The sequence below is a fragment of the Arvicanthis niloticus genome, chromosome 2, assembly GCF_011762505.2.
Source record: "Arvicanthis niloticus isolate mArvNil1 chromosome 2, mArvNil1.pat.X, whole genome shotgun sequence".
NCBI lineage: Eukaryota > Metazoa > Chordata > Mammalia > Rodentia > Muridae > Arvicanthis > Arvicanthis niloticus.
In genome coordinates, this window is record NC_047659.1 from 90,331,999 (window position 1) to 90,345,084 (window position 13,086).

General features: G+C 37.9%; 1 protein-coding gene across 2 annotated transcripts in view; it reads left to right on the plus strand.

Annotated features, from left to right (window-relative positions):
* Positions 1 to 13,086, plus strand: part of Knl1 (kinetochore scaffold 1) — a 71,832-nt gene that overhangs the window by 8,255 nt on the left and 50,491 nt on the right. The window contains exons 2-6 of one of the 2 annotated variants that reach the window (XM_076929496.1): positions 1,157 to 1,210; positions 2,251 to 2,290; positions 3,271 to 3,330; positions 6,258 to 6,319; positions 11,298 to 11,350. In XM_076929496.1, the coding sequence (XP_076785611.1) occupies positions 1,176 to 1,210; positions 2,251 to 2,290; positions 3,271 to 3,330; positions 6,258 to 6,319; positions 11,298 to 11,350 (250 nt within the window). In that variant the 5' untranslated portion in view covers positions 1,157 to 1,175. The remainder of the gene's footprint in view (positions 1 to 1,156; positions 1,211 to 2,250; positions 2,291 to 3,270; positions 3,331 to 6,257; positions 6,320 to 11,297; positions 11,351 to 13,086) is intronic. The other variant, XM_076929497.1, reaches the window with a different exon arrangement.

Genomic DNA, 13,086 nt, shown 5'->3' on the forward strand with positions numbered 1-13,086 from the left:
TGCTCTGAGTAGTAGAGAGCCTGCTTACTATCTCAGAGGCAGTTAACTTGAGACACTAGAGACTGGCAGAGTTCTCATTGCAGTTTTAACATCAGAAAGGACCTAATAGCAGTCCCACTATAAAAGAACTTAATAAATACTGATATAATTTTAGGAATTCTTATAGGATTGTCATTAAGAATTAAGAAGTCATCTATTTGTCTATATAGCATCACTACAAGACAGTACACCTTCATTGTTCTGCAGAGATCTGCTCAAAAGGGTGGGTTAATACCTAGTGATTGTTATATATATTCAATGATATCAGGAAAAGCGTATTAATAGCAGGAATCTTCCCTAAAATGAATTTCTCCTTGTCCTTGCTTACTAGAGCAAATCTGTCATAGATTTTTAATCCAAGGCAGGACATCGCAGGAAGATCACTTGCTAGTTATTAGCTTGTTGGCTCCTGACACATCATGTATATGTCAAAAACTAGGGCAGGTATGATGGCACATGCTTTTAATCCTAGTACTTTAGCCACTCTCCTTGCCTCTTATCTCCTGAGTTCTGGGATTATAGGTATGTGCTATCATACCCAGCATAGTTCAGTTTTCCTAAGATATATCCATTATTTTAGCTATCTGATTGACTTCCATTTAAAGGTTGAATTATTATGTAATTCAAGCATTATATTATTTAATTATCATGCAAACTAGGCCAGATTTTTATTGGAAAGTCCATATCATTGTGCTCAGAGTTAGTCTACAAATTTTTTCTTGATTTGAGGGGCGGGGGATTAGGGATGGAGGGCAAGAGGGATGGCTTCTTGATATATCCCAGGCTGACTTGGAACTTGATATGTAACTGAGATTAGTTTTGAACTCTTGCTCCTCCTACCTCCACCTCCCAAGTACTAGGATTATAAGGATAATCATAATCCTGGCTTAGATTTTTGCTTTGAGTATAAAAATTCCAGTATTAAATATAACATGGTACTGTCCTAAATTTCTCATGTTTTAGAGCTCACAATGTAGTCTTTGCTTCTTATTTTTGGTCTTCTTTACAAAATAACTCTAAAGTTATACCCATTACCCTTAATCTCCCATAGATTATATTTTTTTATCTTTTTTACTTGTTAATACCATGTGTCTTTTCTTTTTTTTTTTTTTTACAGAAAATAAAAGTTTTCAAAAATGGATGGGATATATTCAGAGGCTAACGAAGAGAAGTAAGTTGATTCAGTGCTGCTAAAATGTTATTTTCTATTACAGAAAGGTCATTTCAAATTAATTAAGAGCTATTAGTAGTATCTGAAATTGTTTTCTATTTTGTTCCAAGTAAAAGAAGTCAGTGCTACAAAGTGATAGCCTTTCTGCCATATGTCTGTATAAGTTCATTTAGAATAAGAAGTTAGGACTTGAGGGACTTTCATAGGCACCACCTCCCATCTCATTAAGGTTTTATGAGATTAACTGATTTCTCTAAAATTGGTACCATAAACTAGTGATCTGTTTGCAGCCTACAAGACAGTGTTGTTTGAGACAGAGTCTTATGATGAAACCCTTGGCTGGCCTGAAACTTGTATGTAGACCTGGCTGGCCTCAAACTCAGAGATTCACCTGCCTCCACCTTCAGAGTACTAAGATTAAAGGCATGTGCCACCACATCTGTTCCTAATTTTTAATATATATGATACTTAATTTTTCAGATAGTTTCCAAAATTGCAAAAAATCTCAAGATTTCATACAATAATTAAGTGTTCAGTTTTTATTGAAAAACCATGTGGGCAACAAATCTCATAGTCTTCCTTGGGACAGCTAACTAGTAGAATGTAATGGCAGTGATCTTTAGACTAAGCAAGAACTACCACTAAACTATACTCTCAGCTTCTTCTACACCCACCTGTTTGGTACTAGAAATTGAATTTAGGATTTCATGCATGCTAGATGAATGCTTTACCACTGAGCCTTAACCTTCAGTCTTCTATGTTTTGGTTTGAGACAGGGTCTCACTAAATTGCTAAGAGTGGCCTTGAACTTACTTGGTATCTGAGGCAGTCCCCAAATTTGTGATCCTTCTGCTTCAGCCTTTGAAAAGCTGTGATTACAGACCTGTACCTCCAGGCTTGACCATAATGTACCTTTAAAACATTGTATTCTTAAATGCAGAATTTGATGTCTTATAACACATAAGGTATAAAGCGATGATAGCTTTTAGAAATTCAGTTATTTATCTACATATACAATAACTTCTCCTTTTTTCTTTTAGTGACAATACACAGAGGCCTGTTAGAAGACAGCATTCCTCAGTAAGAAATATTTTTATTTAAATTAATAGATGTTACTTTTTACTGAATACAATTACAGGAATTTTGATTGTGGCTTTACCTTGGCATCCCAGCTACCTTTTTACTGCTTTCTGGATAAAGACTCAAAATAGTCTGGTTATACATTTCAGTAAATGTACTAAAATTCATATTTTTGCACTTTTTGTAATTTAATAAACTTTGTTAGCATATTTCTACAACACTATGATATTTTTGAATGTTTATGTAATAAATTATATTTAAATATAAGTGCTTAAAATATATACATTTCTTTCTTTTTAAAAAAAAAAAATATATATATTTAACCTGGCATTTAAACTATTGCAAGACAAAAGTTCACCCAAGTTGATTTACACAGTAAATTCATGTTGATTATGAAACTGGAAAATACAGTGGTATAGGGTACCTATATGTAAAAGTTACCTATAAGGAATTCTAACATAACTCTGCTGGGATTTTCTTTCCTTTTTTTCTATTTCAACTGCTTTTGGGTAGTTTTTGATAACAGGCATAATATATGTAATTATCTCTAATTGCTATGATATATCTAGTGCTTCTTATTTCTATGTTTAAGTTCTATGTGGAGTTTGATGTATTCTCTCAAGATAGAAAAATAGGACTTAGAATTGAATTGTGTTATCCTATCCTATTAGGGTATGCCCTCATTCCTGAATTGCACGTTATGAAACAACAAACTGCAGACTGTTAGATGGTCTCAGTACCTTTGATCTGGTGTGGACCATTACCTAGAACTTAAATGATTTTGTGCTGAAGAATTTCGGTGAGTGGGTCAGGAGAAGGCATAAATGTCAGATATTTAAACCAGTTACATAACAGTGAATAATATGACTTTGAAAAATCTCAAAGGATTTTAATTGAAAGTTTAGCTCTCTACTCATATAACTTAAATTGACTAGTAGCTACATTAAATTTTCTTGACTAAGTCTAATTATTGCCTCTAGATTTTGAAACCCCCAAGGAGTCCTCTTCAGGACCTCAAATGTGGAAATGAAACAGTTCAGGTAAGTCTCTAGTGCAAATGCTTTGCAAGTTCAGTGATTTTATTTTGGAGGACTTGGTTTGCTGAGATTAGGTTTCACTTACATAGACTAGAGAAACCTTGAACCTGTGGCAGTTTTCCACTTGAGTTTCCCAAGTGCTAGGATTATAGATTTCTGTCATCATTCCTGGCTTCAGAGATCATCATGAATTTTATTAGTTATGTGAAGAAATGATACTATAAATGATTCCCATTTAAATGTGTACAAGTAAGTATCTCATTGCTTCCATGTTTTTGTCCAAATACTTCTGGGCTAGAGATGTAACTCAGAAATGGAATGCTTATCCAATGTGCATGGGGCCCTGGGGCATAGTGCTTAAAAAAAAAAAGTCCAATTTTTTTGTTTTGTTTTGTTTTTTGTTTTTTGTTTTTCGAGACAGGGTTTCTCTGTATAGCCCTGGCTGTCCTGGAACTAAAAGTCCAAATTATTGAATAAGTTGGTATTTATAATTTCAAAATCCATATGTTGCTAATTAATTTAACCTCTGCTAGGATTAGAATAGGGAATAGTATTTTGACTCTAACCTAGAACAGGATCTAGTACATGCCTTCACCTGTTGAGCTATCTGGCCTCCATGTATAACTTTTCATATGGATGTTAAGGATTAGAAATTTAGTTCTCTCACTTATATGGCAAGCACTTTATCTACTATCTGTCATGCCTGCTGTGACTGATTAGACCTTTGGACATACAGACTGCTTAATATAGATGGCACACTATTCTTGGTTCTTTTTAAGATGTATTTTTAATTTATGTGTATATGTGAATGCCTGCACATGAGTATGTATTCTATGTGCCTGGAGCCCACAGAAGCCAGAAGAGATAATCAGATTCTTTGGAGATGTAAATACAGACAATTATGAGCTTCCCAATTGGAGTCCTGGAAACCAAACCAGAGTTCTCTGCAAGAGCTGTACATATTTTAACTACTGAGCCATCTCTCCAGCCCCTCAGAGACACATAGTCGTAGCAACATTAATCACAGTAGTCAAGAGGTAGGAAAACTCAAGTGTCCATCTATTTTGTTTAAATAAACAAAATGTGCTATTTATAAATAATGAAATTCAGTATTAAAATCTGACACACAACAGCATGCAAGCATCTTAAAGAACTAAATGAAAAGAAAAAGTCTTTTTTTGTTTGTTTGTTTGTTTGTTTGTTTGTTTGTTTGTTTGTTTTTTGAGACAGGGTTTCTCTGTGTAGTCCTGGCTGTCCTGGAACTCACTCTGTAGACCAGGCTGGCCTCGAACTCAGAAATCCGCCTGCCTCTGCCTCCCAAGTGCTGGGATTAAAGGTGTGCCCCACCACCGCCCGGCAAGAAAAAGTCTTAAAAAGACAAATTCTACTCGCTGATATGAGGTATAGTCAGATTGATAGAGACCAAAATAGAATGCTGGTTGCCAAGGAATTGGAGGAAGGATCTAAATGTGTATTTTGTTTATTTGTTTTAATTTTGTGTGTGTGTGTCATATGCACCCATGTGTGAAAGTGTCCATGGAGGTCACAGAGGCATCATATACCCTCCTGACCTGGAGTTGCAGGTGATTGTGAACCTCCATGGGAAATGAACTCTGATACTCTGTAAGAGCTGTGTGTGCTCTTAACTACTAAGCCATCTCTTCAGTCTCGATATGTATAGTTAGCATTTTGTAAGATGAAAATCTTGAGAATGGTTCCACGGGATGTTTTCATCACTGTTGAACTTTAAAAGTATTAAGATGAGGGTGGTGAGATGACTCAGTGGTTAAGAACACTTTCTGGCCTTGCAGAGGACACAGATTCAGTTCTAGCTGGGTAGCTCACAACTACGTATAACTTTAGTTCCAGATGATCTGATATCCTTTCTTGACTTCTATGACACCTGCATATATGTGATGCACATAAACTCACACAAGCACACATGAACACATTTTTTTTTTTTTAATGGTAAAGATGGTAAATTTAACTTTATGTGCTTCTTACCACTAACAAGTGTAAGTACTTGTCAATGCAGAGTGGTTAAGATGATAAATTATGTTATAGTTGGGTATGGTAGCCCAGGCCTGTAATTTCAGCACTAGGAAAATGAAATTTCAAATTCATCCTTGGGCTTTATAGCAAATTTGAATGTAGCCTAGACTATGGACTACAATAACTACAACAATCACAAAAGATAGTAACTTATGTGCATTTTACTATAATGAAAACTCTTTTAGATGGACATGATACTGCATGTTTTTAATCCCAATACTAGAGAGGCAGAGGTAGGCTGACCTTTGTGAGTTCTATCTAGCCTGGTCTACATAGAGAGTTCCAGGCTAGTTAGTCATAGCTACAGAGTAAGACCTTGTGTTACAAACAAAAAGCTGTTTATTTGTAATTTTAGAAGAATACATTGTAACAAGATCAGTATAGCTGGCCACATAGCTCCTGTTTAGTGTCCAGTCTTTCTTGTTATATATTGTTTGTGTTAGTACTCTTATTTCTACTTGATTTTAACCAAAAGGTCAAAAAACACTAATATGCTTATTTTAACTCTTACTGAAAATCATGCTCTAGGAGTAGTGGCACATACCTTAAATCCCAGCAATCAGAAAGCTGAAGCACAAAGGTTATGAGTTTGAGATCAACATGGGTTATATATTGAGGCCTTGTCTCAAAACAAACAAAGCAACAACAAAAGAAAATACATATTTACATGAACTACCAGTTCAATCCTTAGTACTGCAGCTACCCAAAAAAGTATTTGGAAAATCATATTCATGTTCATTAATTTCTTCTATGTTGGGCTGTTTGGAAATCTTATATTATTAATTCAAAATAAGACTTGATCCCTGCTTCTAATAGTCTGGAGATCTAATTCATAGTGATTTATATTAAGAATTGTATCCTATATTGTTTTCTCTTAGGAATCTAATGCTCCAAGAACCAGGAAAAGCTCTCGGCGTGTCAGCTTTGCAGATACTATAAAGTAAGTAGGAAAGAAAATTAAGTAAAATGTTACAGGTTTTCTCCCTGTCAAATACATTGGTGGTAACTTATTTAGATAATCTGTTTTGCTTAAATAAACACTAAAGAATGTGTGTGTGTGTGTGTGTGTTCATCTGTTTGTGTAGGCATGCACATGTAGAAGCTAGAGGTCAATTTCAAGTATCTTCCTCACTCTCTCTTCACCTTACTTTTTGAGGCAGGGTCTCTCTTTGGACATAGAACTTATTGACACAGCTAGTCTGGCTAGCTTATGGGACCCAGGGAATCTCCAGACGCTACTTCCCAGCACTGGAAGATTTATTATGTGCATCTTGGGAATCTGAATTATCGTCTCAGAACCAGAGTATTGCCTTATTTTGAAAAATACTTTTTACTTAAAATTTATTAGTATGTGCATGTATTATACCCTAGCATATGTACAGAGGTCAGGGGATAACTTTTTGGCAATTACTTCTCTCCTTCTACTTTGGGTTCTGAGGATTGAACTCAGGTTGTTAGCTTTCACATCAAGTACTGAGACATCTTGCTGGCATATATTTTTTTATTCCTTTTAAAAACTATATTTATGGGACTGGAGACATGACTCAACAGTTAAGAGCACTGGCTGCTCTTAAGACGACCTGGGTTTGATTCCTAGCACTCACATGGCAGCTCAAAACCTTCTATAACTTGAGGTCCAGGGGATTGAGCCCTCTCTTCTTGCCTTTGTGGACATGGCATACATGTGGTGCACAAACACCAATATACATAAAATAAAAAATGTAAATGTATTTCTTATTAGTGGGAGTGCTGTGTATGTCTGATGTACATGTGAGTGCAAAATTGTTTTTCAAATGTTATTATTCAGCATTATCTATATAAGAGAAGCAGAATGAGTTCTTAAAGGCAATGACAAAACAATAGTAACTACTAGTAGTGCTACTATTTAACATTGTATTAGAGGTTCTAGCCAACAAAAGTAAAGGAAGGAATTTTAAGAATTAGAAATATGGAGCTGGGGCTGGAGAGATGGCTCAGTGGTTAAGAGCACCGTCTGCTCTTCCAGAGGTCCTGAGTTCAATTCCCAGCAACCACACGGTGGCTCACAACCATCTGTAATGGGATCTGATGTGCTCTTCTGATGTGTCTGAAGACAGCCACAACGTACTCATATACATTAAATAAATTAATTAAAAAAAAAAAGTCGGGCGGTGGTGGCGCACGCCTTTAATCCCAGCACTTGGGAGGCAGAGGCAGGTGGATTTCTGAGTTTGAGGCCAGCCTGGTCTACAGAGTGAGTTCCAGGACAGCCAGGGCTACACAGAGAAACCCTGTCTCAAAAAACAAACAAACAACAACAACAACAAAAGAAATATGGAGCTGGTGTTACAGCCCCTGGTTAAGAGCACTGGTTGTCCTTCAAAGGACACAGGTCCCGTATCTATCACCCACATTACATTCCTGGTCATCACTGTCTATAGCTCCAGTTCTAGGAGGTCTGTACACTTTAGAAGTGTTAAGATGAAGCAAGACATAAGAATACCATAAAAATAAGCTTAAAACTTAGAAATGCGGGATAAGCATATTACCTCTGCAGAAGAATTATGTGCTTTTCCAGTTGTGTCTTAATTGTGTCATTATATTTTTTTTATTGTTTCATGAGTTTAACTTTTGCTGTGTTAACTCCTTCTTGACTTTTTGTATATTTCTCCTTTGTATTCTTTCATAGAAATAATTGCTTTATGTTTTGAAATCCATAACAAGCTAGATATTATATGATTTTTGACTGCTTTGGCACATAGTTCTGGGGAATGTTTTCTTTTTGTTGTTGTTGGTTTTTTTTTAATCTTATGATTCCTTTTATAGGCTTCTGTTTATGTACTTCTGTTTTGTTTAGTTGAGATAGTATCTTATGTAGACCATGCTGGCCCCAACTTACAGACATTTACGAAGAGGTCATGTTGTTTTATGTTCGGAAATCTTAGCAAAGTCCTGGAGTCTGATCTGCTTTCTTTCTCATTCCTCATTTGTATTTCTCCAACCTCTTTAAAGTCCATGCTTTTGTTACTGGGTTTGTTTGTTTGTTGTTTGTTTTAAGATGGAGTCTCACCAAGTTGCCTTGCTAGTCTTGATCTCACTTGATAGCTTTCAGAGGCTTTGAGTACCTGGGATCTATATGACCTTCCTATGGACACTGGCATGTGCTTAGTAACATGTGAACATGCACACACATATTACATGCTCAAACATTTAAAAAGTAAATGTAAAAAAGCATTACCAAAAGAAGAGGGCTTAAATATATTTGATTTATTATCAACTGCCACTACTAAGTCAGATGTGATGGCACACATCTGTAATTCAACATTTAGGAGTCTGAAGCCAGGGTCACTCCAAGTTAAAGGCCAGTTTGACTACATAGTGAGTTCAAGGGTTATCTGAGCTGCATAGTGAGACCCTGTTGTATGTGTTTCATCTCTAAGGCATTATTTTCCCCAATACAAGTGGTGCCGCTCTGCAGGGAAATCCCCAATGCACATGATATAATTCTGAGGGGAACAGCTTCCCCAGTGGAAGTGTTATAGCTCTGAGGAGAGAGATTTCCCCTGTGTGAGTGTTAGAGCTTAGAAGGGAAAGGTGTCCTGGCAGTTGGGGGCCAAGGTATACCACAAAGTCACTGCACAACAAACCTCACACAAGAGATTTATTGGGAAAGCCACAAGAAGGTAACTGCCTCTACTGGAGCAAGAAGCAGCATTGAACTGAACAGGAGACAGTCTTATATAGGCTTTCCCAGGGAAGGAGTTTTCCAGGGTGGAGATTTCCAGGGATTGGTGGATTTTGGTAGGTTTGGTTTGGTTTCTTTCTTTCTTTCTTTCTTTCTTTCTTTCTTTCTTTCTTTCTTTCTTTTTAAGGACTGAATACTATCTTTATTCCCTCTGTAGAAGATGACATTATCATCTCAACCTTCAGTGGCAAAATAGAAGCCACCAGATCCTAAGGATAGTTACAGAGAGGGACATTATGGCATTCCCCTATTAATTTCAGCATTTGAGAATCAGAGCCAGGCAGATCTCAATTCAAGGTTTGTCTTGAAAACCAAGACAACCAAACCAAACCAAACAAACAACTGTTACAGGACCTTTATCTTCTCACAGTCTTCTGTTTGCTTATTTGTTTTAAACTATGTCTTCCTCACATTTATTGCTTGCTTTAAATCTTTTTGTTCAAAGTGATAATCTTCATAAGAATACTCATCTCCACCTCTTCACACCTGAAACTGATTTTCTGGGGTCCTCTCTGGATTCCAGTAACAAGTATTTTCTTGTGGCAGTGTCTGTCAGTCCTATGCTAGGCTCCATGGGACCAAAAAGAGCAATCACATACAGTGTCCTCATATAAATAAAAAGATTATTAGATTTTATAAAGATTATTTATGTTGAGTGTGTTGGTACAGGTAGTAGTCCCACTATTTGGGAGGTGGAAACAGTAGTATCAGGAGTTAGAAGCTATCCTAAGTAAGACTGTTTGCAGGAAAAATGAAGCACAACATTTATTGGAGAATAGCAGTGTTACAATGGGAATATACAAGCTAAAGTGAAGCAAATGTGAAGGAAGTTGAGGCAAGGAGAGTTTTTTATTAGTTAAAAAAAAAAAGGGAGACATTCCAGTTACACAGAGATAGACTTACTTGAATCTATGAGTTTAAGACTAATATAGACAACTCAGCAAGATCTCATTTCAAAAAGACAAAAACACCCTTCCCAACACACATACACACACACACACACACACACACACACACACACACAGGTTTTGAAAATGGGGTGGACTTGGGGTTAAGTCTGAAATTCACAAAAGGCTACTTAGGTGCAAAGTTCATTGGGTTTTTTGATGTTTTTGTTTTTCAAGATAGGGTTTCTCTGTGTAGTAGTCATCAACGTCCTGGAACTCACAAAGATATGCCTGCCTCTGCCTCCCAAGTACTGAGACCTCCTGAATGCTGGGATTAAAGGCCTGCACTAGCACAGCTGGGCAAATTCATTGTTCTTAGAGACAAAAGACAGGAATTGTTACCACTCATTGTTGGAAATGTACAACATTGCTGGCTAAATGCTATTGGGAATATCATTATATAGCTGCATTTTAGAGTTTATTTTGGTTTATGCTTTGAGGTAATATAGTCTGTTGTGGCAGCTGAGGTGGCTAAAGAGGGTAACCTGAATCCAGAGTACATTATTGCCTGTAGAATTAGATTGCAGTATGTTTCTAGATCTTTCTGGTTGGTATTGTTTTTATTCTGTAATTTTCAAATTTGCTACGTATACACCTTTTTTTAAATTTTAGGTTTCTGAGACAAGGGCTCAGAACTTAATTCTGACTAGCCTGGAACTCACTAGTAGACCAGGCTTGCTTTAAACTAATGGAACTCCACCTGCTTTTGAACCATACTCTCCCAACGAAACACTGGGATTAAAGGTGTACTCTACTGCATCTGGCCAGTACTTAGGAGGCAGAGTCAGCAGAGCTCTTAGTGTTCAGGAGCAGCCTGGTTTTGTTTTTGTATTGTTGAGTTTTTGTTTTGTTTTGTTTTCAAAACAAGGCTTCTCTGTGTAGCCTTGGCTATCTTAAAACTTATTCCGTAGATCAGTCTGACTTTGAACTCAGAAATTCCTTGCCTCTGCCTTCAGAGTAATGGGATTACAGGTGTGTGCCGCCACTTCCCAGCTCAGCCTGTTTTATATAGGGAGTTATAGGTTAGGCTAGCTAAAGTTACATAGTCCAAGCCCATATCAATAAATAAACCAATAAAACAAAACAATTCTTTGGAATACATATAATTATAGAACTTTAAAATTTTTATTAAAGAGAGGAACAAATTTGCATACTAACAAAAAGCACTTTATGCCATCAATAGTAAAACTGTAGGAATTTTTTTTTAAAAATAAAGGATTTTCAGTATTATTTTTTTTCTGTTCTAGAGTATTCCAGACAGAGTCTCATATGAAAACAGAGAGAAATTCAGAAATTTCAGGTAAATATGTAGTTTCAGTTCCTGCTAATCTGTTTTCTTTACAACTTTTCTGTGGTTAATGTAATAACTTCCCTCTCATGCATGCATGTGTGTGTGTGTGTGAAGAAAGCATACATCCTAAGACACATGGAGGTCAAGAGACAGTTGAGATTCTGTTTTCTTTCCACCACATAGTATCCCGAGATTGAGTTTGGGTTCTGCTTACAGCAACTGCCTTTGCCCGCTAAGTTATTCTGCTAGCTCTATCATATTGTTTAAGTATTTTATCTTAAGGGATAGAGAAGTAGCTCTGCTGATAAAGTGATTGCCATATCTACATGAGGCCCTGAGTTTGAATCTCTAGTACCAATTTAAAAGTCCAGTGTAGGCTAGTTGTGGTGGTGGGTGCCAGGTGTAGTAGTACATACCTTGTATTGGTTACTTTTCTGTTGCTGTGATAAAGCACCATGACCAAGGCAGTTTATAGAAGAAATAGTTTATAAGAGTCTGTCATGGCAGGATAGTGACAGGCATGGGGGCTAGAGTAGTAGGCTGGGAGCTTACATCTTGAACTTTGAACATGAAGTAGATCAAAACTACAGTAGGTGAGCTTGTTTTACTCTGAAAGCCTGCCACTAGAGACATACTGTCTCTAGCAGGCCACACTTCCTAAACCTATCAAACATTGCTACCAACTGTGTGGGGTAGTGGGCTGTGAGAGGCAGTGGGTCTGCTTTGAACAGTTGAATCTGCTTTGAACCCAGGTGACCGTAATGGGAGTCACCTTGCTCCTGGGCCCTGGTTCCTTTTACTTATCCACAGCCCCTCCCAAAGAAAGGTTTGTGGCCTTAGGTCACATAGCACTGGTAGCACAGGTAGAGGGTGTGACTACAGGCCTCAGAGCCTCAAGAGATCTCCATATTAATAAGATACCTAAAGGCCAGAGGGCATAGTCAATTAAGCATTTCTTCCCAGACCCTCCTCCTACTCACAAAAGGTATTTAACCTCAGGCCGGCCCTGAGGATGCAGGGTATAGTTTTATCCACTTTCCACCATGACAATAAACCTTTTAAAACCTTGAACTTCTTTCATACTTGGGGCCCACCGAGGAGGGGGCTTTCATCCGATGACCCACCATCTAATAGCCCACAGGAGGACCTCTCTGCCTTCCAGCCACAGAGCCCAAATCAAGCAAGCTAACTGAGCCAGTGGTAGTGACCAAGAGTCTCTACCCTGAGTGGCGTTGCAGAAAGTGGCCTTGCAGGAGCTTCTCTCCTTAGTCCCTCTCAGCCCTCCAGCCTGTATGCCTCCCATCTCAGTCCTTCTGTGGTCTCCCTGTGGCATCTGGGAGCTCGAGGGCTGAGACCAGCCAATCTCCTGCCATCTGTCTCAGCCTGGAGACCCTGACCCAAGAGCTCTGCCCCTGAGAGATCTCAGACTGAGGTCTCCCCACACCTAGAGTAGAGTTCCGGACGTCTGGCCTGGCACTACGTGGAGTCGGCACTACGTGGAGTGAACTCAGTCGAATTCCTGCCTTTCGCCCCCCCCCCCCCCCCCAGCCGCCTGGGGTAGCAGACACGTGGGAACCACAACTCAGCCCAACAGAACCCCACACAACTGGGGACCAAGTATTCAAATGCCAAAGACTATGGGGAACATCTCTCATTCAAACCACAATATGCCTATAATTTTATCAGTGATGAGACTTAAGACAGGAGAATCCCTGGAACTCATTGGCTAACTATGCTCACCGAAT